This window comes from Ascaphus truei, chromosome 3 (genome assembly GCF_040206685.1).
Source record: "Ascaphus truei isolate aAscTru1 chromosome 3, aAscTru1.hap1, whole genome shotgun sequence".
NCBI lineage: Eukaryota > Metazoa > Chordata > Amphibia > Anura > Ascaphidae > Ascaphus > Ascaphus truei.
In genome coordinates this window covers 40208637-40233586 of record NC_134485.1, presented here as the reverse complement: position 1 = coordinate 40233586, position 24950 = coordinate 40208637, and the positions used below count along the sequence as shown (strand labels likewise).

At 40.1% G+C, this 24950-nt stretch overlaps 1 protein-coding gene across 1 annotated transcript in view; it reads right to left on the bottom strand.

Moving 5' to 3' along the window:
* TMPRSS15 (transmembrane serine protease 15) overlaps positions 1 to 24950 on the bottom strand; it is a 275564-nt gene that overhangs the window by 76479 nt on the left and 174135 nt on the right. The window contains exons 17-18 of the mRNA XM_075593956.1: positions 16556 to 16666; positions 13386 to 13512 (exon numbers count right to left, since the gene is read on the bottom strand). Coding sequence (XP_075450071.1) covers positions 13386 to 13512; positions 16556 to 16666 — 238 coding nt within the window. The remainder of the gene's footprint in view (positions 1 to 13385; positions 13513 to 16555; positions 16667 to 24950) is intronic.

The following is a 24950-nucleotide window of genomic DNA, read 5'->3' as shown; positions in this document are numbered from 1 at the left end:
TATGTATGTATGTATGTATGTATGTATGTATGTATGTATGTATGTATGTATGTATGTATGTATATATATATATATGGGGTGAGAGAAAGAAAGGGCCCTAAACAAAAAGCACTCTAGTATGCCTTTTAGTAAAAATTCACATAATCTGTATAGGTTTAAAACATGCATGTTACCCTGCCTACATCACCACTCCCAGTAGAAGGCTCTTGGCCGAAACGCGTAGGAGCAGGTCTAATAGGCAGGATCCCCTGGTCTGTCCCCCCCTTGGGACACGTTATCATGCTCTGAGCTGCTGCTCCTTGTCTCCTCCTTCAATTTGCAGTGTACCTGACATTAGGTGATGTATTACAATCTGTTGCTGTAGGCTAAGGTGTGCTCCCTTGGCTTCACATTGTGTGTCTCTCTCTAACTTCTCTCGCAAACTGTGTCACTTTAGACATACCTAGAGACTTATGGGGATAAGAGTGTGTTGTTACTATGTGATTTGACCACTTAGCCATAGCCACCGTAGTTTGGCCTGTTGTCAGCTTTACTGTGCTTACCTTGTCAGGTACTTTAGAGTGCAATCGTTGTCAATTTTGACATTGGTTTTGTTCCCATTGGGATATACCTGTTGGAGGATTTGTCAAGTTTTGCCACGTACAGGGGATCCATGCACTATTTTAAACTTTCTGTGCTTTGTTTTTACTACTGTTCTGTGACAACCATCTAATAAAGATTATGTGAATTTGTACTAAAAGGCATACTAGAGTGCTTTTTGTTTAGGGCCCTTTCTTTCTCTCACCCTATTTACCTGCCCTTTTAGCACCACCAACATATCACTGTATATTGATGAAACTTTAGTGTCGGTATTTAGTTGCATTTATCTATCTTGTGGATGCTGGGTCCTCCTTTTCTCCCTCAAAAAAAAAAAATATATATATATATATATATGCCATACCTTTCTGTGGCTAACTAAATGGTTTTATTTGTGCGAGCTTTCAAGATACAGTGATCTCTTCTTCGGGCGATGTTAAATATATATGTATTTGCAAGGATAGATATATCTTTCCTTGCAAATGAGATGTCAAGCATTACATTTTGCAGCAATTTTTCATTGGCAATATCAGAGTTCAATGAATATGCCCCTAAATATTTGAACCATGTTTTGTATGGGGTTAACTTATGAAGAAAACATTGCTATAAGTTTCATTACTGATCGTACGCTGATGCAGCTCATTATGCTAAAACCACTACCTACTGTATTTTCTCAAATGTTTCCATATGCAATACATAAGCTACAGTAAGTTATAAGAAAATATTTTTGATTCCGTTGAAACGACAAACCAGCCATTAAACAGTAAAATAGTTTGACACCAGGAAACCAGATACCCACAGCAGATCTAAGATTGACAGATAACCCATTTCCAATCTTTAAATAACATACTTTTTACATTACATTACTTTACATCGCTTTTTGTATAATATATAATTAAGGGTCTCCTAAAGATAGCTACTTTGGGGCTTTAGAACTGATCAGTGCATTTCTGTAAATATTGCAGCATTATATCCCTAGGTTTATGAGCCTCTAACTATTCCTTAGCCATATAGTTAGTAGTATGTACTGCTGATTTTGTTGTATGCAATTTAGGCCTTTGGACTTCCATTTACAAAATGATTTAACATATCTTAAAATGTGACAGCCATTATGTTAGAGAAAGTGTTATGTGACTGTTATTTGCAGCTTCCACCTCTGTTGATAAGTGGAATGCACAGATGTAGCCAGGGTTATTTTAACCTCTGTTGCATTATGGTGGGACAAATTGTGATATATTACTATATATTACTATATTACTGCCACTGAATCTTATGGAAACGGTAATATTCTGCATTACACCTCAATAATCTGTATTATCAGTAAGATAAAGTTGGCTACATCTGTACTTTTAAATGTCGATAAGAGGAAAAGAAAAGAAATGAAAAGGCAATGGTTTTTTCTCCCCCCTTTGTTACCTGAGAAGAGAGATGCAACGTGTTTTTTATGAGCTTCTAAAACACATTTCATATATGAATCCCAGCAATTGACTGCTTCAATGTTCGAAGGGCATATGATGATGAAGAATACTACAGTGCTCCCTTCACAAGTTATGACTATTGTCCTGACTATTTAGTACAATCATAGAATTACACAAGCAAAACAATAAACATAAAAATAAATGAAAGTAGTGAAACTACCCCTTCGTGAATTTTGCAGCTCAACCTGGAGAGGATCATCCCTTGATTCTCAAATGTTGGTAGAATGAAAGAGGTGGTGAGCGCATATGTGTGCTCACCACCTCTTCCATTCTATCAATGTTAGAAGGGCCTAACCATGGCAAGGCAACTAATTTCAGGTAAATTCAAAATGTATTTAACTGAAGCAAAGACGGAATATTCAGTACCAATGGAGATGTGGCATCAAAGAGACTCACCATCATACAAAAATGAAAAAAGAAATGTATAGCAGGTACCACTTGTCCAAATTTCCCATTTTGTTACCAAGTTGAAAAATCTTGAATCCTACTTGATTCTTGACATGTTTCCATACTGGCGATGTCAATGTGTCTAACCCAAACAGTTTTGGATCCTTTTTAGCTTCTATCATCTTTGCTATTCTTTGCATCTACAACTATGTCAAGCAAGAAGCGCTTGCTCCCTTTCCCCATGAGTCTACTGTACAATTTTCACATTTAGTGCTCGCATTTGGGAGTCCATCATTCACTTAATATCCTGCTCTTTAGGTATCCAAACTAATTTTCTTGGCCATCCCCACTGAAATTTCAAATAACAGTTGTTTTGTTAAGCTTGTGGTGTTCACGTCTATCCAACTGAAGATGGCATCTCATAACGGTCTTGGTTCCTTGACAAAATGAGATCTGGTCAAACATCAATTAACCTCTTTGCTGCCAGAAATGCATGCAAAATGTTGCTAACTATTGATATACTGTATATGGCAGAGCAATACATTATTGGCCTTACATTGTACTTGATTACATTGAAATAGAAATATAACAAAGATCTCTAAACTAGTTGTTGCCATAGACAATTATGTTTGCTTATGCCCCAGTGCCGCCTACAGTGCATGCATGCTCTTTAAAAAGTATTTATTTTTAACAGAAAAAGTCATCTATCCTATGCAATACTGACATATCTTAAACTTTGTGATGCCAGCCTTGCAACTTTATACTTTTTATTTTTATTTTTTATTTATAAAATATTTTACCAGGAAGTAATACATTGAGAGTTACTGTAGTCCAGGCCTGCATAACTCCAGTCCTCGAGGGCCGCAAACAGGCCAGGTTTTCAGGATATCCCTACTTGAGCACCGCTGGCTCAATTAGTGGCTCGGTATGACTGGAAAAAAAATCGCAGAGTGAGCGGTGATAAGCCATGTATTGGTAGGTTCTGAAACTCGTGCAATTCTAGTAGACGTGATTAGCTTATCGAGTCCTATCGCGACTCTAGAATGGCGAGTTTCTCCAAAAATCCTCACACCAGGAAATGTTGGCGTGAAGGTGGTGAACCTGCTGAGAAGTGGCGAGACAGGACTAAGAAAAAAAATGTTTTTTTTGTGCATCGGATTGATGCCGGGGGTCTCTGGAGCGACTACCCATTATTATCAGCACCGGAGAACCCCGGCATGAATCCCATGCAATAAAAATGCATTTATAGGCAACTTCATTACCTTAGCTACCCACCAAGGGCTAAATACCCCGCTACCCACAATAAACACTAAAACCTACTTCTTCTACCCCCACATGATTGATAGAGGCCGTGGGTGTCTGGTTGTACTCAGATGGTCCCCACGGGTGTCTGGGGGTCCTCAAGTGGTTACCGCTGCGGTACCAACATTTTTTTGCAATACTTTTATATAAATACACCCCACTTCCCCCCCCCCCCCCCAACACATACAGTACAGTAATGGGCAAAATAACTTATCCAGATATGGATAATAGCTCATTTTCCCATTATTAAATAAAACATTAGCCAGCATTAATAAAGTATATAAAACTTACCCCGGCCATAATGAAGGGTGTCCTCATCAGCATACTGCAGGTCCATGTCCTCCATTGCCAGAAAGAATACAAGAAAAATACAATCTAATGGTCCCTAAGCATGAAGGCCAAAAATACACAATAATAAAAGATATACACAAGCACCTAAACACCCAAATTCAAGAAATAAAAGCACTAGACAACTAATCAATTACATAAAAAGCACAAACAAAGAAATTAAATTAATGTAAACCACAAGCCAACAAATAAATAAAATTAATAAAACCACTAGGCAACACATCAATTAAAACCAGTAGCCAACAAAAGAAATAATTAAATAAAAAACGATAAACTGATATAAAATGAGATTAAAAAACAAGCAATCCAAATGACAAAAAAATTAAGCCAAAGAATTGTGAGGATTCAGGAATCGCACTCCCACCATACCTCCATTCACGCGCAAGACTACCTTTATGGAAACATCCACAGACTGCACAGCATGCACAGGTGACATCACCAGGTACTGCAGGGGTAGGTCCAATTTCCGGATTGTGTCGCAAGTTGACGGCTCGTGGTGCGCGCACGTGACAGGTGTGCAGTGCGACCAAGATCTGTGGCAACACTGATCACATTACTCACTCCCACTTGTCTCCTGCACCGCTCTAAACCAATAATGACTTCCGCTGAGGCCGTGCCTCCGCTCCACCCCCGTCTCATTGGTTACTCCGGCCTATATATGCTCAGCAGTACCACTGGCACTTTGGTTGAGCATAGATCCATGAATCGTTGTGTTTCACCTCTCCTTTGCCTTTCGCAGTCTCGTCTTGCCTTGCCTTGTCTTGCTGTATTTTGCTTCGTGTACCAACCCGGCTTTACCCTTGACTCGCACCTCTGGCTTTCCGACCCCGGCTTACCTCTGAACATCTGCATCTCTCCAACCCTGCTTGGCACTCTGACAACAACTATTCTACTATCTCCAATACCGACCTTGGCTAATAGTACCTTCTACGATCCAGACCTTTCCTACTCTGACCTCAGCAAGTATTACTACAACTCTGACCTCTCCAACCCCGACCCGGCTACCTCGACCAAACCACTCTCCAGACCTGCCCCCGGGGCTGTGGGTGGCATTACTACCAATTCCCACCTCAGTCCGGGGTCCCACCTTGTTTGTGGTGAGCACAGCGTTACAAGAATAAACAGAAAAAGAAAAACAAAAATCAATTGAAAAAAAACATTTGCCAAAAAATGTATTGGCCATCCACCTTGAAGATCCGGAACAGGTAACAAAAATCTTCTTTTATCTTCTATAACCTTCTGTAATTATTTCTATCTTTTCTTTAATCTCCTATCTTCATATGTCAATCCACAAAGCCCCATGGTAAATCCATTGGATGTTGACCCGACGAGCTCTTGATCTAAAATGAGGCATACAGGCCTTTATATAGGGCCTATGACATCACGTTTTATGGTCAGATGGTTCAGCTCCAATGTGATTGGACGCTGTATCATGTGCCTGACTTTTTTTTTTTTTTAATGATGTGACGTCATCTCCAAGGGAGGTACATCACATCCGTAAATCAACATGGTTATATCACATGATTTTACAATCAATGGGATTGAAGACAATCCCATTGGTTGCTGTACCATGTGATAGGTTACATTAGTTCAAAAGGATGTGACATCGCTTTAAGGGATGACGTCATATGCTTTTGAACTAATGTAACCTAATGTTATCTTCAATCCCATTGGCTGTAATGCCATGTGGTTTTAAGGATATGACATACCTTCCTTGGAGATAACGTCACATGCTTAACAAACAAATTAAAAAGGTGTCAGGCCCATGATATAGCATCCAATCGGATTGGAGCTGTACCATCTGACCATAAAATGCGACGTCACAGGCCTGTATAAGGCCTGTATGTCTCATTTTACCTCAAGAAGTCGAAGTGAGAACATCCTGTTCTGTATTTACCATTGGGCTTTGAATTGACAGATGAAGATAGAAGATTAAAGAAAAGACAAAAAAATAATGACAGATGAAGAAAGAAGACAACAATAGAGGATAAAAGAAAGAGGATTTTTTTTTTTTTTTACCGGATTCTTGTCTTCAAGGTGTATGGCTTTGGATTTCTGGTGATGACGTCGCGGTACGAGAGATTGCAGATACAACGGGTTTCGGAGGGTGAAGACTTCTAAAAGGTAAGTAAAATATAGAATGTATGTAAATGTTTTTTATTGTATTTATTTTATGTTTGTGATTGATACATTAGTCAGTCAATTGGCAATCTGTGCACAGGGTACAGATAAATACAGTGACAGCCAATGCATTTTTTGGCAAAGGCTTGTTTTGAATTGATTGTAATCTTTTCTATTTATTGTTCGGATTCAATTGTTTGGAATTTGGATGGCTTGTTTTTTGTACATTTTGGTATTTGTTAGCATTTTAAAATAATTATTTGTTTTGTTTGTAACTGGTTAAAATTAATTAATTGTTTTGTTGGCTAGTGCTTTTATTTATTAAATTGATTGGTTGACTAGTGCTTTTATTTCTTGAATTGGGGTGTTTAGGTGCTAGTGTATATCTTATTATTTTTATTGGCCTTCATGCTTTTTTATTATGGTGACCATTGACTGCTATAGTGGCTTATCATGCCCATATTATATGGGTATGATGTACCACTATACCAATCAATGGGTAGAGGGTGGGTATAGTGGGCCCGGGTTGGGTGGTTAGGCTTCCTGGCTGGGTAGCAGGGGAGGGTGGGTTAACCTTTAATAACTATAGCGTTTACTAACCGCTAAGGTGATAAAGGGGCCATTAGATTGTATTTTCATGTATTCTTGCTGGCATCGGAGGACATGGACCTGGAGTATGCTGATGAGGATACCCTTCATGATGCAGGAGTAAGTAGAACATTTATTTATGCTGGATGGCTAATGTTGGATTTTATAATGGGCAAATGAGCTGTTATTTTGCCCATTACAGTACTGTATGTGTTGGGGGGCAGGGGAGGGGGGTGTATTTATTTCAATGTATTGCAAAAAAAATTGGTCACAGGTGGTTCCCGCTGGCCTGCGGTACTAATCCTGAGGGCCCTCAGACACCCACTGGGACCACCCGAGCACCCCCAGACACCCATGGGGACCACCCAAGAACCCCCGGAGACCACCCGAGGGCCCTCAGGCACCCGCAGAGACTACCTGAGGACGCCCAGACACCCGCGGCCTCTGGTATCAATCATGTTGGGGTAGAGGAGGTGGGTATTAGTGTTGTTTTTAATGTTTATTGTGGCTAGCAGCTGTTTTAATATACATTTTAATACTAGTGTATGAGCAGGGGGTCTCCTGAGCAAAACCGCATTGATTTGAGGTCCAGGGACCCCTGCTTCCCGAGATAGAGACCCTGTTATGGGGTGCCGGTATCTCCAATGCATTTAAATGTCCTGCGTCATGTGACCGTACAAATCAAATGCATAGGAGATACCGGCACCCCATAACGGGGCCTTGTCTCGGGAAGCAGAGCGTCCCCGGACCTGATATAAATGCGGTTTTGCTCCGGAGAACACCTGCTCATCTACACTAGTAATATAATGTATATTAAAAACATACATGTTGGACGAGATTTGCGCAGGGAGAGGCGGCTCTCTCTCTCTGCAGCTCTCTCTGCAGCAGAAAGGAATCGCTGGGAAAGCCCATTTCAGAGAGGCGATCTTCACAAGCCAGGCTACTCACCCGTTTTGGGAATTTTACTTTCCCACAAAATCGAGGCTTTCTGAATACCGTGATGGCAACGTTAAAAAAACAGGCGATTTGACTGGCTTGGCGATTTAAAAAAAAAAAAATTATGAACGCTTATAGCATGGTCTCTATGTCTTTATGGAGTCAAATGTTTCATGTCATTATAAACTCCATGCATCTTCTTCTGGGAAATGTATGAGGCTTTACAAAATCTTTAACTACTATTGTCTATGGTGTTCATGACTAGAGTTCTCCCAGGGTTTACATATGAAACAAATGGCTTGGAGCAATACAAAATTCTAAAATACATTGTGAAGAAGATTCTTGAAGGTCAAATAATGAAAAGTCACATACGACACATTACTAATATGGAAGATTAGTTTTAATATTAACAATTAATGAATAATAACAGTTCTGGAGTTTTACTTATGTTTAATTCTCTTTCAAGTTCTCTACCAGTTTCACTCTGTAATTAAATATTAAAATGACAGGGCAAAGAAAAGAGCTAATTACATATTTAGATCAAGGAATATGTTAAGTTACTAAACTAATCACAAAAAGTCCACTTACACCAAAGAAATTGGCTGGCTGTGACTGATATTTTCTAGCCTTGTTAAGCAAAGAAACATGAAAGGGAAGAAAAAAAAAGTTTTATCACTCAAGGGTCTCAGCTACATTAATATTGACTTAAAATACTTGTAACAAATTAATGTCTGGATTGGAAAAAATATTCTTTTTTAAAAACTCAGTTAAAATATACAACGTATATCCATCTTCTAGATTACCATTGCATTCAACATTATTTTGAAAATGTCACCAAATTGGATGAAAAACAATGTGTGTCACATATTTAAAAATTCTGAAATACTCACATAAACTCATCGGTTAAAAGCTTTACTTGCCTTTACTTAAAACTGCATTATGCCTCTATTCTGGGTCATAAATGAAATTACTGCACGTGCACTACTGCACAGATAATACATTGTGGCAAACTTTAGAAAAAATTAATATAAAATGCCAGTATCATGAAACATCAACCATACTCAAACTGACTGCTTTGAAGGCACACACAGTATGTAACATGTACAGGCAGTTACTGTATGAAGGATGTTGATGCATGCCATTGTGGAATTCTGGGCTCCAGCAGCCCTCTCAGTGGTCCTGTCTGTTATAATGGTTTAATACAAACTACAGGCTAAAGCTGTAAAATTCCAGGCATTATTGAATTCCCTGTTCTCTGATTTGGTTAAAATTCCAGTCATTATTCATTCAGTAAAAATTCCGGGCATTATTCATTCAGTATTGTCCAAAAAGTTTGGCAGCTTGAAAAGTTTTTATTTCTAGCCAATCAGCGTTTCCTTTTGTCAGAACAGCTCTGAGAGGACAGGGGATTGGTCAGGAGACAGGAACAGCTCTCAGACAGGGAAGGGGATTGTCAGGAAGCAGCAGCCAGGCAGTGACTCCTCCCCCTCCCTCCATGAACAGAGCTCCACTGACAGTTGAGTTGAGGAGGGAGAGAGTGTATTTGTTGCTGCAAAGTAAGTGTCTGTCGGCAGTGTGTGTGTGTGTGTAGCCGCAGTTTCTGTCTATCGTGTGTGTGTGTGTATGTGTGTGTGTGGCTAGCTGCTGCAGAGTTTGTGTGTGGCTGCTGCAGAGTTTGTGTGTGTGCAGCTGCAGGGTTTGTGTGTGTGTGTAGCTGCAGAGTTTGTGTGTAGTAACAGCCGTGTGTGTGTGTTGTGTTGTGTGTGTGTGTGTAGCAGCAGCACAGTTTGGATGTAGCTACAGAGTTTGTGTGTAGCAGCAGGTTGTGTTGTGTGTGTGTGTGGAGCTGTTGTGTGTGTATGTTTGTACACAGAGGGGGCGGTAGTGTGTGGATATAGATAGCTACAGTGTAAGTGTTTTATAGAGGTGCTTTAATGTATTTACCATTTTAATTTAAAAAAAATCTATATAACTGTACAAAAGGGTCTATTGTTTATGAAAAAAGCCTACATGTAGCCTATAATAGGAATAATCCCTTCAGTACAGGGCATTACTGGCCAATAATGCCCTGGCTGGGTTAAAGTCCCTTGGCTTCACCTCAGGCCTTCAAGTCTTCCAGCCAGGGCATTATTGGCCAGTAAGGCCCTGTTTTTCAGGGATTATTACTTAAGTACTACATTTTATCACTTGGTTTATTTTACTTATGAAAAAAATAAATGGTGCACATTTATAATTAGTGAAAAAAAGTGACTTCAACTACAAAGGTGAACAAAACATGAACCTGGTCATGTAGTGTACTTTGTTGAAGGAAATCATAAATTATAAAAGTGAGATTTATTATTATGTAATGTACAGTGGCGACACAGCTGAGCCTACAGCGGCCGCCACCGCAAACCGCGTGAGACGCGGGGGTTTTTTTTTTTTTACGCAGCGTGCCGCATGTCACTGATGCGCGGTCACGCTGCAAAGGGTGCGTGCGCGCATGGCGCGCGTGCCCAGGGCTCCCCGAAGGTGGAGAGGGGTAGGGGGGTGTGTGGGAAGGGAGAGGGGGACCCGGGGGACCCGGAGACGAAGAGGGAGAGGACACAAGGGGGAGAGGACGTCAGGAGGAGCTCCGGCTGGCGCGTAGCCAAGTTCGGCGCCAGCCGGGAAGCAGCTGCAGGACAAACCAGGTGAGTGTTAGACTCAGCCCTGCCGCTACTGTATTGCATTAATATGGAGGGAGGAGGCATGAATATACTAATGAAGTATGTGACATTGTTACTCCTGATATCTCAATATCTCTAGTTACTCCAGATATCTCAATATACCTTAATATCCTAGTTCACCTCTGCATATTACAGCGATTCCTTTGGATTCAATTGTAATGCTGCAGCAGAATACCGACATATTTGTCCACATACTTTACTAGGACAACACTGAAGCCTGCTTAATATGAATCTCCATGATATGCTCACATTTAATGACATTCGTCACATCTTCATGTTATGGTAGCTCACCCCTTAACTGTTAGAATCATATATTGAGGACTCTTGCAGATAACTTTTGCCCAGGTTAGCATAATGATAATGCAATATTTTTAATACAAGACTGCTCACGGTAAACATCTACTGATATGCCCTTTAATTGATCTATCTACTACAGTATCCATCTACTGATACTATCATTAATTGTGATCATTGGCTCTGGTGTTTTGGTTTTGCCACTAATTATATTTTACCTTTTGCTTTTGTTTCTGAATCTTCCATTTGTTCGGCTTTGCATTCCAGTAGAAATATGAGAATTGAAAAGTGTCCAAACCAACTATGGTACAACATTTAAAGAATAACATGATTGGGATTCTAATTCAATGTCATTTGTGAGGTCAGAAACACAACCCACTTTGAAACGAGGGGGTGGTAGGGATAGAAGTCTGATACACAGTGAAAACTTTGGGATGGATTATTGTAGAAGATGACACAATTTGATTTGAATTATTTTAAAAATGTACATCCTATGAATGAAATTATTAATTCAAAAGTCATCTCTACATATACACTGTAATATGATTTTCTGTTCAATTTCTCTGTTTTTTTAATGCTTTTCTGTTATCGGTACACATAGGTTTAGATACATATCCATATGTCTAAATATGTATGTTTTATGCAGATTTTTATGTTTGCTGTTTTATATATTTTGTACTTCATATATACAAGTCAATTTATGTTACATGTTTATATTCTGTTTTGTCCCTAAGACAGTGCTTTGTCCCTAAGATGTTCTTAACATTTACAATTATTGATACAAAATAATATGAGACTCAGATTTTTGTACTGGGCAGTTATACATTTTACCATTTAGATATTTATTTTTTAAATCATGGAATGAAATAGACACATCTACTTATTTTGTGTACATTTTCTGACTTGTGTAAGTATTAAGTCATTCAATAGGAAAGCTCTGTTGCTCTAGATATTGAGACAATCCCTATAACTATGATTTGTGAGGCTCTTATGAGGCATGACACATACAGAATTAAGAATGCTGTGGTGAGTGGACAAGCTTTTATGGATTGATATAACAAATATAAAACATCTGTTCATCCTGTTTATTGTTTTTTTTTTACAGTAGTTCCTTTTCTAGTTTTCATATCTTAAAACCTGGCTTGGTATTGGTGCAAGACCAAGAATTTTTTTTTTTTAAATATAGTGCTACAAATCCGGTTTTATCCATTTTGTATTGAACTTCAGTGGTACTATATATTAAAATAGATGATTATATACAACATCTAACTTTATTATTGGCCCTCAAAGAAGAAAAGCTAAGAGGAAATGTGAGGAAGTACTTCACGGGTAGGGTGGGGGTTTGTGGATGAGCAGAATAGATGGACGAAGTGATTCTTATCTTCCATCAAATTTTGTGTTTATAAAAACACTGGAAATATAAGTAGTTTGTAATCATTAATTGAATACATTAAAAAGCAAATAAGAATATAAATATATATAGCCTCATGAATGGCTATGATATGCTAATGTTCTAAAATGTATCAACTCTTCGAGCTACACCATGTTTTCTTTTTGGAATTGCAAACCAAAATGTGTCCTTTTCCAGGTAAACAAATGTCTTATAATCTTAGTGAAGCTGGGTCTGTTGTAGGCCTAAGCCTTAAACTACCAAAATAAAAAACTTACTATTACTACTGTAGGATAACAATTCAAAAACGTATTATTAGATTAAAGCCAACAATTTTTTAGTCAATATCTCCCTTGCTTTTGCAGTGCTTATAAATACTTGCTTGCCTCTTTCCTGCCTAAACTGCAGTTCTGAACCTGCTTTTCATCTTTTCCTTGAGTATTCCTTCATTATATACTGTAGGCCTTAAAACCTTAATTATTGTCGCCTCCCCTACAATATGCAGCTAATGTTCACATCATAAATGCATGTAGAATAAAATGATGTATGTCATCCGAAGAAAAGACAAATCACAATATGAACTGATGAGAATTGATCAACAGTATCACATTATTTTCAAATTACTCCTAGGGGCCTATGCAGAGAGCAGCGAATTTTAAAATTGGCGAGTTTAATAAAAAGTAGCTTTTTTGGAGAGTTTTATTCTCCATATGCAGAAATGTGCGAATTCTGCTATGTTTAACATGAATGCGTGTGGCGAGTTTAAATTGGCGAGATGCGCGCTGCAGAAATGTGTTAAAAAAAATTTGCGCCTTTTTTTTCCCTTTGCTATGGCCGCGAGCGGCAGCTTCTTGCCAACTTTTCCTGGCAAGGCAAAAAGGAGACAATCGCGCCATTTTATTGGCGCGAACAGCCGCTAGATGCCGTTCGCGCCTCTCTGCATAAGGATATTTTTTAAACTGGCGAGATGGAGGTTCTCGCCAGCCGCGAGGCGAGTTTTAGAAATAGAAAAAAAAAATTGGCGCGTTTTTCGTAACTCGCCATTTTCTGCGCGATTTTCTCCAAAAAATGGCGAGTTTTGAAATAGCGCTGCTCTCTGCATAGGCCCCCTAATCTGTTTAAAATGTTGACACACATTTTCTAAATTTAAAAGGCATTCCCTTCCTTAAAAGAAGGAATCCTGAACATACCAAATCTATTCCACATTATATAGTCTTAATTTGCTGACCAGGAAGGACAGTAGATTTCGTTACTTACCCTAGTCCTAACTGATTGCATATATTATTAGAAATGTCCTCATTCCAGTAGTCTGCACAGGTTGTATGCCATTCATTTTGCATCCTGAATTGAACCAATCCATTGGTACTACCATTGAAAAGGCGCACTAGAACAGAAATCAGGAAAGTTTGTTTTTAATTAGTTGTCATTTTAAGTATTACCATTGCCATTCAATATAAATACATTAACTATTTCAGATTCTATTTTTTTTATTGATACTCAATTAAACTAGTTATACTCAATGTTATTACTAATACTACAGTATATTATATAATGTTACATATTATTTTACAACATGAAACCTTTTTACCAAATGTGCTCTAATTTTAGTATGTTCAATAAATGACTGATTAAAGAAGGTATGAATAATACAAACTACAACATATTGGCCCATATCTATTAAGTGTTCTTCTACCATATGATACCAAAAAGTACCAGCATTGGAAGATGAGCGACTTTCCGGATCTGAAAGTGCTTTATGGCAGAAGACTGCTTAGTTAATTAAGCCCAGAATGTATTGAGCACCTATGTGAATTATACCTCCTAATTATGCATTGTGCTTTGAGTGCTTATATATTCAAATGTTTTTTAAAGTCTTGGGCAGAAAGGACAGCAACAAATAGCACCACATGCATCAATGAAGAAAATGTTGTGCCATGTTTTAGCTCAGTTTTGCAGCATGGAGACGTTGATACATTTTGCAAATAGAAAAATTATTGTGGTGAATATGGACTGTTTTCCAATTACGTCAGCATTTGGAGATAGAGATAACTATTCTACCTACAGTACACAATAGTTAGTGCTTTATACACATTTCTGAAAAATAAAAAGACAACCTTGATACAAAATACAGCACACGGATTATGTTAACAAAAATCATTATTTTCAGTGATACATCTGGTATTGTTGCCTAAACCAGTTAAATACAAATTTCTAAAATGTGTTTTTTAATGTCAATGTTTTAAGGAACAGTATTTTATTTTATATACATCCATAGGGTTCCCGTACTCATTTTGTTAGAAATGACACAGAAAAAGAATGTCAAATATTTGATATTTGCTCACAAAGTGTGTGTGTGTGTGTGTGTGTGTGTGTGTGTGTGTGTGTGTGTGTGTGTGTGTGTGTGTGTGTGTGTGTGTGTGTGTGTGTGTGTGTGTGTGTGTGTGTGTATATATATATATATACACACAATAAATGTACAGTATTCAACATAGATACCCACTGTGAATGGAAAATAAATATATAGTACAGGGAAAAAGCACTATGCATAGCTAGCACAATTGTGCAACACTAGCACTATTGCATTTTCTGTTTACTGTTTCCTCACTCCTTTGTTAATGTCCCTGTTCTCTCCAACTTCCCCACTCCCCACTGTGCCATTATTTATACACCTCTCTCCCAACAACTTCTTTAGCCCTCAATAAAACAAACACCCACACAAATCCTCTATTCACACCCTTTATCTTCTCCTTCCTGCTTCTGGGGATCTCCCTGAAGCCAGACATACACACTTGCTCTCATTCATGCCTCACTGCCATCTACTCCCACGCAAATGGTGTCCATCTTTTCATTTAATACTGACTAACCTTAAAACTCGCCCCACAAATCAAGCATCATAATAACCTGCACTCATGGCTATTGTCCCACACCCAGGCACTCCTACCACCCATTGTGGCCAAGCACAGCCATCTACAGCACTTATTCCCTCACCTGTTGTCTCGGTAAGTTCCCCTCAAACCTTAGATTGTAAGCTCTTTGGGGCAGGGACTTCCTTTCCTAGTGTCTGATTTTGCTGCACTTATTGTATTATTATAATTCCCTGCACTGTATTCTTTGTGAAGCGCTGAGTACACTTGGCGCTATATAAATAAAGACATACAATACAATATCAAAGAATGTTCAATATAGTACATTAAATAGTCCACTGATCTGTGTCTTTAAATTGCTAAAGAGCAAGGTTTTAGCCGAGCATATAATCCTCTGGGAAAATAGAACAGATAAGACACTAACAAAAGAATGGACTGGAAATACACCCAAGCAAAACAGCACAGGAGAACAAATATATACAGTGAGAAAATAGAGGTTAGAGGGGACATTTGTTGTATATATTTCTTCATTGAGTAAATAGCAAATATTTAGCGTATTCTATTTCTGGGTAATTTCTAGCAAACTGAGTACAGGGAACCCTATTGATATACAGAATTGTCTCTAGGGATTTGAGGAGTCTCCTTTATCTTCCCTTCACACTTATACATACTAGCTACTAATCTCTGCAGTGGTGGTGCTGTTTGTCTACAGTATGTTATTCTAACTTAGCCCTTTTTCGGTGAACATACATTACAGACAGAAGGTATGTGCAGCAGAAATTAGCCAACAAGGTACATACATTAACAACATACAGGCATACCCCGCATTAACGTACGCAATGGGACCGGAGCATGTATGTAAATCGAAAATGTACTTAAAGTGAAGCACTACCTTTTCCCACTTATTGATGCATGTACTGTACTGCAATCATCATATACGTGCATAACTGATGTAAATAACGCATGTGTAACAGGCTCTATAGTCTCCCCGCTTGTGCACAGCTTCGGTACAGGTAGGGAGCCGGTATTGCTGTTCAGGACGTGCTGACAGGCGCATGCGTGAGCTGCTGTTTGCCTATTGTGCGATATGTACTTACTCGCGAATGTACTTACTCGCGAGTGTACTTAAAGTGAGTGTACTTAAAGCGAGGTATGCCTGTACAGTATCAGGTTCAGCATTTTAACCACATAATCAACTGCAATATCACATACAGATAGTAGACTAAAGCAACTAACATAATATTAATCCATTTGCATACTTGCTATTGTCTGCTTTACAAAAAAATACATCTAATTTATTTTTTCTGAGACAATATTTCAAAATAGAGTGAACAATGTAAAAAAATAAAAATACTGTAGAAGTTTAAATATTATCAAAATATCCAGAGACACATTTTTTGCAACTATTAGCAGACAACTAAATACCATACTGTACCAGTTAATTTTACCCATGGATACAACCTGTCATTCGTCTCCAGTGTAAATATGTGTATGGTTTTTTTTTTGAGACTTGTAACAATTCTATTTTTATAATATTCAAAGTTTCCCTTTGAAGCCTCTTACCACACTTTGCTTCATCTGAACCATCTTCACAGTCTTGATGTTTATCACAGAGATTGGTAAATGATATACATTCTCCACTTCCACATTGAAATGAGGTTAAGTTGCATGGCTCTGCAGAGGCAAATGTTAAGTTAACATAATAAATATATTTTATTGAATTTCACAGGATGCCAAAAATGTGACAACAAGCTTGTAAAGGCAAAGTAACAATGTATGTAAGCTAAAACATCCTGTTATTTCACCACCCAAATATTTATATTTAGCAGTAAACCTTTAAAACATTAGGAACATGAATTGAACAGTGTAGCTTTCAGATATCAATGCCACTATCCTATCTTTTGCAGTGTATTCCTTAATATGATTGACCCACTCAGACTTGTTACGAAAACATAATGCTATACAGGTTAACTCAGGCACTTTGTGAAGGCTGTAGGGAAGTTTTTTTAGTGCAAGTTGTTTATTCATACTAGTACACATACAGTACAAACATACTGAAGAGGTGGATTAAGAGGATTATCTCCATGTTCATCTGTCTGATAAAGTAATGCTATATAGAGATGGGTGAACAAGTCCAAATTTGTTTCCCGGATTTTTCTGAATTTGCCATTCAAACTCTGTTCCGCCGTGTAAAATCTGCATATGGATTGTTATAGTTTCAATTCTCATGGATTAATCCAAAACAGCCATTTGATACAATCCGCACACGGATTGCTGAATCCACAGATTGGATTCTTAAAATCTGTCAGAAGATTGCAGAATTTGCGGATGGATTGTCGGTGTAAAAAAATAAAATCGGCAAAAGGCTAATCATCATTTTTTAGACCGATCATCTGAAACCTGCGGACCAAAAGGAACCAGATGATCCGAGGTGGATCCAAATCTGCCAAAAATAATGTGCCCATCTCTTATACTATATTAAGAAATGATGCATGTGTCCCTCCTGTATTTTCACTTTGTGTGCTCACAAGACACGAATAAACCTAATTGTTTCTTTTAATATGAATGGTCTACATTTGCATAGACCTAAACTTGTTTGTTTAATTACCTTCTCCCCAAAGAAAATAAATAAGAATGGCTTTATAATGTATCACTTACAATGATATTATTGTGTAGAAATTAGTATAAACTTCAGTAATTGTATGCACAGTATGTAGGTGCAGATATAGCGGCCATTATCTAAGCATTTACCGGTTTGAATTATGCACTGTAGTGTGTGGTGGTCCGAGAAGGTCCACTGCAGACTTAATGGCCCACGGATTAACACAGCAGGAGTCCTTGCTGTGTGAATCCTACCGTGTCTACTTGTCTGTGAGAGACGCAAAGTAATGCAGAGGCTGAATCAGTCCCTCTACCTGTGCACCTCTAACAGGCGTTCGCGGGAGGTTTATTTAATTTTAAACACTATAGTATTTTAGCAGGGGGTCTTCGGAGCTGAACCGCATTGATTTCAAGTCTGGGGACTCCCTACTTCCCGAGATACAGGCCCGTTATGGGGTGCCAGTATCCCCATGTTAAAATCCTGTGGGTCACGTTACCGTGGGATCTAAACAAAGCAGAGGGATACCGGCACCCCATAACAGGGCCTGTATCTCGGGAATGAGGGGTGCCAAGGCTGAAATCAACTTTGTTCAACTCAGAAGAACCCCTGCTCCTGCACACTAGTTTCAAACACCCCCCCCCCCAAACAAAATTACCTTAGCCACTATTCACTAAGGCAGCGGCGCGCAAACTGGGGGGCGCAAGATTATTTAGGGGGGGCGCGCGCGGGCTGCGTGCGGGGAAACCTGGGGGCAGGCAGAGCTCTGCAGGACGGCCAAGCTCCATGCTGAAACGGCTTCTCTGCTCTGTCTTGCAGAGGGGGTGGGGCCTTGCAGCAGGGGCGGGTCTTTCCTTCCTTGCACACAGACATCCCCTCCTCCTGTTACCCGTCCCAGTTTTCAGCAGCATGGGGGATAGGATCAGGCTTACAGTAGTACTTCCTCCCCCAGGTGAAAGTCTGTGACTTATGATTGCGTGGTGTGTTATGATTGTGTGTGTGTTGTGCCTGTTTTGGTTGTGATTGAGTGTGTGTTATTGAGTGTGTGTGTATGTGTTGTGTCTTTGTGTTGTGTGTGATTGAGTGTGTGTGTGTGTTGTGCCTGTGTTGGTTGTGATTGATTGTATGTTGTGATTGAGTGTGCTGTGTGTGTTGTGACTGAGTGTGTGTTGTGTCTCTGTTGGTTGTTTGTTGTGTGTGTTGTGTCTGTGTTGGTTGTGATTGAGTGTGTGTTGTGATATTAGTGTGTGTTTGAGTATGTGTGCTGTGTCTGTGTTGTGATTGTGTGTATGTGTGCTCTGATTAAATACAGCGGTTGTGCAAACTGGGGGGTGCACAGTCTCCAAAGCTTGACGCTTCGGGAGACAAGCAAAATTGACTTTGAAGCGCGCTCAGCAGCAGTCAATGCGCACACACACACACACACACACACACAGACACACAAACACACACAAAACTTGCCCGATCCATGCCTCCCCCCCCCCCGCCCCGCTCGTGCTTGCAAAATGATGCAGGACAGCCTGTGCTCATGCTTGGAGAGTTGGTGATGTCTCCACTTTCTCAGCGACAGCGTGGATGCAGCCTAATTTTGCAATCCCACGCTGTTGAAATAAGTATTTAGACATATTTATATTTACATTGTATATTGTTTAATAAAGGTTTTTTTTTTCATGTGATTGATTACATCAGGCAGGGGGGCCCGAGAAATTTTATGGATGAAAAAGGGGGTTCGGCATAAAAAGTTTGCTCACCCCTGCGCTAAGGTAATGAAGCTGCTTACATTTTATTTATATTCTTAGTGTGCATGAGCAAGGGGTCTCCTGAGCTGAACAAAATTACTTTCAGCCTCAGAGACGCCCTACGTCCTGAGATACAGGCCCCGGTATAGGGTGCAGGTATCCCTCTGCTTTATTTACAGTACATCCCACGTGGATTTTAACATGCCGGGGATACCGGCACACCATAACGGGGCCTATAACTCAGGGAATAGGGGGTCACCAATGCTGAAATCAACTTTGTTCAGCTCAGGAGAACCCCTGCTCCTGCACACTATAAATAAAAATAAAATGTAAGCAACTTCATTACCTCAGCGGCTAGCCACTGAGGCAATGAAGGGTTTAAGGCACAATAGCAGGTTTATTGAGGGCAGAGGGGTGAGTGAAGGGGTACTTGGCCCTTCACTCACCTCCCCTGCCCCCAATAAACGTTACAATATGTACTCCCCACCAATACACAAACCAATCACCTGTGCCCCACATAAAAACATTTTTTATTTTCTCTGAACACAATTGATACCAGAGGCCAGCGGAGGTCCTCAGCTAGTCCCCGCGGGTGTCTTGGGAGTCCTTGGGTGGGTCACGCAGGTGTCCGGAGGCCTCAAGGTGGTCCCCACGGGTGTCTTTGAGTGGTGTCTGGGGGTCCTCGGGTCGTTCCCACGGGTGTCCTTGGCTCCAGGTGGTCCCTGCGGGTTTCTGTGGGCCTCCAGGTGCTCCACGTGGGTGTCCACGGGTGGTTTCTGTGGATATCTGGGGGTCCTCGGGTGGTTCCCACGGGTGTTTGGGGGCCTACAGGTCATCCCTGTGGGTGTCCTGGTGTCCTCGGGTGGTCAATCCTGTGCATAAAAAAAAATGCAATACATTTAAATAAATACACCCTTCCCCTCCAATACATAAAGTAATGGTCAAAATTACTATTACCCAGATATGGATAATAGTGCGTTTTCCCATTTAAAATAAAACATATCAGCAGCATAAAGTAAATTAAACTGGCACTTACCCCTAACAGGATGAAAGCTGTCCTCATCCTCATCACCGTCCTTGTCCTCCCTGGGCATTAACAGCCCTTTATCCCCTTATCGGTTAGGTACCACTATAGTAATTAAGAGATTAACCCACCCTACCCAGGGACACCACCCCCACTACCCGTTGATTGGTACAGTGTTAAAGCATTCCCATATTATATAGGGCATACTTTAACAATATAGCAATAAATGTGAAAGCTAAAAAAACAAAAAAAAAACACAGAGTACATGCATCAAATAAAAACCATATTGCATTGCCAGCCATAAGAAAAGCCAATAAACCAATTGATTGGCACAGTAACACACCAATGCCCTGTGGGCACTGTTATGCCACTATGTCACTGCCACTATACCAGTTTGTATCGCAGTCCCCTGTCTCTCAGCAATTTAGATATAGGTTGCAGTTTGAGTTTTCTGCTAAGAGCCAGAGGGGACAGGTCTTCGAAAATTAGTAGCTTGATTTTCTCAAACACTATATTGTTGGAAGCTCGGGGGATTTTGCAAAGGGCTTCTTTTGTTTTGAAATAGTGAAATCTGAGGATAATATCCCTTGGGGGGTCTCCCTGCTGTGGTCTGCTTCTGAGGGCTCTATGACACCTATCCAGTGCAATTTCAGCCCCAGTCATCTCAGGGAGCTAGGCATCCAGCCATTTTGAGACAACGTTTTGTACTTCTAAGACTGTCTCAGGGACTCCAAGGATCCGAATATTGTTCCTGCGATCCCTCTTTTCTGAGTCTTCCTCACGCTTGGATAACTCTGAGAGCTGACCTTTCAAGTAAGTTGTTGCTGTTTTTATATATTTGTTTAGCATTTTTATTGTTGAGTCCAATTTTTGTTCTAACTCCTCAGTCCTTCCTCCAATCATTGTAACATCAGTCCCTATTTCCTTTTATCTCTTCCTTGAACATGTTTATTAATTCACCAAAAAGTTTTTCTATGTCCACTTTGGTGGCCATATGTATCAGGATAGCTAGGTTACACTCTAGTGCAGCGGCTCCCTTAGTCTCTGGGCTCCTGCTCTCCCCACTGGCTGGCATCCCTGCCACCTGAGCCTGTCTTGCTGAAGTAATTGGCCAAATCCAGGGACATTTTTTTAGTTTTAGCCTTGGTTGGCATCTCTGTGTACTAGCCTTTTAGATTGTGCTGAATTCAAAGCAGTTTGCGCCGATTTAATGGGTCGTTTTTATGATCAACTGGCAGGGCAGGTTGGAGCTTTCAGTTCAGACTCCATACCTGCTTCTGCCGCGCATGCGCCTCCCTTGTATTTTATTTAATGTTGTGGTTTTTTTGTTAGGTTGGCATTTGCATTGGAATACAAAAGTTACAGTATGCCAATGTAAATGTCTTTTGTTTGCACGTATTTGTTTTACAGGTTGCCCATTGACTGGCATAGTGACATATCATTGACATTGGTGTGGTACTATGCCAATGAATTGGTTTATTGGCTTTTTTTGCGCTATGGCTGACAATGCAATGTGGTTTTTATTTGATGCATGTACGCAACAGTGTTTTTATTTGCAGGTTGCATATTGCCTGGCATAGTGGCAGCTCATGCCCACAGGGTATGGGTGTGCAACAGTGCCAATCAATAGTTTTTTTTGTTGCCATTTTTAAAATTGAATGTGTTTTTAATTTGAGGCTTGTTTTTGGTGATTGACAGGTTGTATATTACCTTGCATGGTGGCAGCTCATGCCCACAGGGAGGGAGGGGGGTGGTATTTATTTGAATGCATTACTTTTTTATTTTCACAGGATTGATACCACAGGCCAGAGCGGACCCCAGACACCCGCAGGAACCACCTGAGGACACCCAGACACCCACAGGAACCACCTTAGGACCCCTGGATACCCACGGGTACCAACCAAGGACCACCAGACACCCATGGGAACCACCTGGATGCCCTTGGACACCACATGAAGGCCCCCGGACACCAGTAGGGACCCCCAAGGACCCCTGTGGGACCCCCAGACACCCACAGGGACCATCTTCAGGAACCCCCAGACACCCATTGGGACCCTAAACACCTGTGGGGACCACCCAATGACCCCCGGACACCCTTGGGCACCACCCCAGACCCCCACCGACCTATGGTAACAATCCTGTGCAGTAAAAATTCAAATGTTTTTATGTGGGGGTGGGTGAGTTGTGTTTTCGTGGGTTGTACATATTGTAATGTTTATTGGGAGCAGAGGGGGAGAGTGAACTGTAACATACTGTAACTTTTGTATTCCATTGTAAATGTCTTTTGTTTGTATGTATTTTTTTACAGGTTGCCCATTGACTGGCATAGTGACAGTGAGATAGTGGCATAACAGTACCCACAGGGCATTGATGTGGTACTGTGCCAATCAATTGGTTTATTGGCTTTTTTTGTGTTATGGCTGGAAATGCACTGTGGTTTTTGTTTTGTTGCATGTACTCTGCGTGGTTTTTTTTTGGTTTTTTTGCAGGTATTGCCACCAATTTGTGTTTTTGGCCTTTTTAAGATAACATTTGAATGGGTTTTTATTTTGAGGCTTGTTTTGGGGATTGGAGGTTGTATATTGCCTGGCATGGTGGCAGCTCATGCCCACAGGGCTTGGGTGTGCCACCATGCCAATCAATTTTTGGGGGCATTTGTAATGGGTTTTTATTTTCTATGTAATACTGTGTTTTATTTGTGAGCCTGTTTTTTTAGCTTTCACATTTATTGCTATAGTGTTAAAGCATTCCCATATTAAATGGGCATGCTTTAACACTGCACCAATCAATGGGTAGTGGGGGTGTGCCTCGGGTAGGGTGGGTAAACCCCTTAATTACTATAGCGGTAAAAACCCGCTATGGTGATTAAGGGGTTAGGGGCCAATAGATTGTATTTTTTTTATTGTGCTGTTAATGCCCAGGGAGTTAATGCCCAGGACGGTGATGAGGATGAGGACAGCCTTCATCCTGCTAGGGGTAAGTGCCAGTTTTATTTTCTTTATGGTGCTGATTTATGTTTTATTTTAAATGGGAAAATGCACTATTATCCATATCTGGATAATAGTAATTTTGCCCATTACTGTACTTTATGTATTGGGGGGGAAGGGGTGTATTTATTTAAATGTATTGCATTTTATTTATTTATTTTTATGCACAGGACTGACCACACGAGAACACCAATGGGGATGACCTGTAGGTCCCCGAACACCTGCGGGAACCACCTGAGACTCCTAAGACACCTGCGAGGACAACCTGGAGGCCCCAGGACACCCATGGGAACCACCCGAGGACCCCCAGACATCCATAGGTACAACCCGAGGACCCCCGGGGGGCCCCCGGACACCCTGGACCACCTGGAAACCCGCATGAGCCACCAAAGGACACCAAGAAACCTGCAGGGACCACCTGGGGCCCCAAGGCACCCGCGGGAACCACCCGAGAACCCCAAGGACACATAAGGGGACCACCCAAGGACACCCATTGGGACCACATGGAGAGTGTGATAAGTGTGGGATAGCAATCCTGATTTTGATTTTGCACCTACTGTAGCAAAGGAGGCTGGGAAATGCTGATGTTTAAAGGCAAGGCCCAGGTGCTAATTTAGCAGCCTACAGGAAGGAGGAACACTGAAAACCTGGGGTGAAGTGCTGACCAACATAACAATCACAATCATTATGCCTTGCAATTGTGACCTACTCACTGTCATATTTTTTTAATGTGTACTATTGACAGAATAGTATATTGTTGCGAAGTATTTTCTCCACAACCATATTTGAGATTTTGTTGTTTTACTGTATAAATAAAGACTTTGCATTTTCAAACAAGGTGTGCTATTTTAGTGTACGGTATGTTATTTTATGTGGAAGGGTCTGGCCTGCATCAAACCATTAGATCCATTATAAATTTGAATATATTATATTTCCAGCGCCTTTTGAAAAAAAACCTGCATAACATTTAGTTCCTTTACTGTTCATTACATTTACAGAAAACGATATTTTCGTTGTTTGAAGTAGGACAAGTTAGAATACTATATATTACACAGTTATATAACAGTCATGATTAGCAAGTCATACAGTAAGCAACTTCTATAAGCATGTAAGGCTTAGGAAATATGTTTAACAGTGCATGTGAAAATGTACAAATAAATTCTTGAATTAATGCAACCATTTTCTTATGGCAAGTAAATATTTTAAACAATACTACTGTACAGTATACCAAAAGTAATGTACAAAATCACACACTAACTTTTTTTGCTTCATACATCATTACCAAGCATAATCATCCTCCTATTGATAATCATTTCAGCTATCTGGCCACTGTTGTTGATGATATATGAAGCAGAAAGAATAAGCTTGACTTTTCTCAGCTACATTAAGTTCAAAGTAGCTGAAACAGCACAAAAACATACTTTGGCTGAACAAAGTAAATGCAATACAGAAAAGAGAGGAGGACAAATTAAGGAAATATATAGTCACGCAACACGTAATATGTCTTCTTGAGAAGAATATTTCTCTGGAGGGACACATTTGTTTCAGCCTGAGTAGATTGCTACATTAAAATGCCTAAGCATGAAAAGGCAAATTGCTTCAACCATTG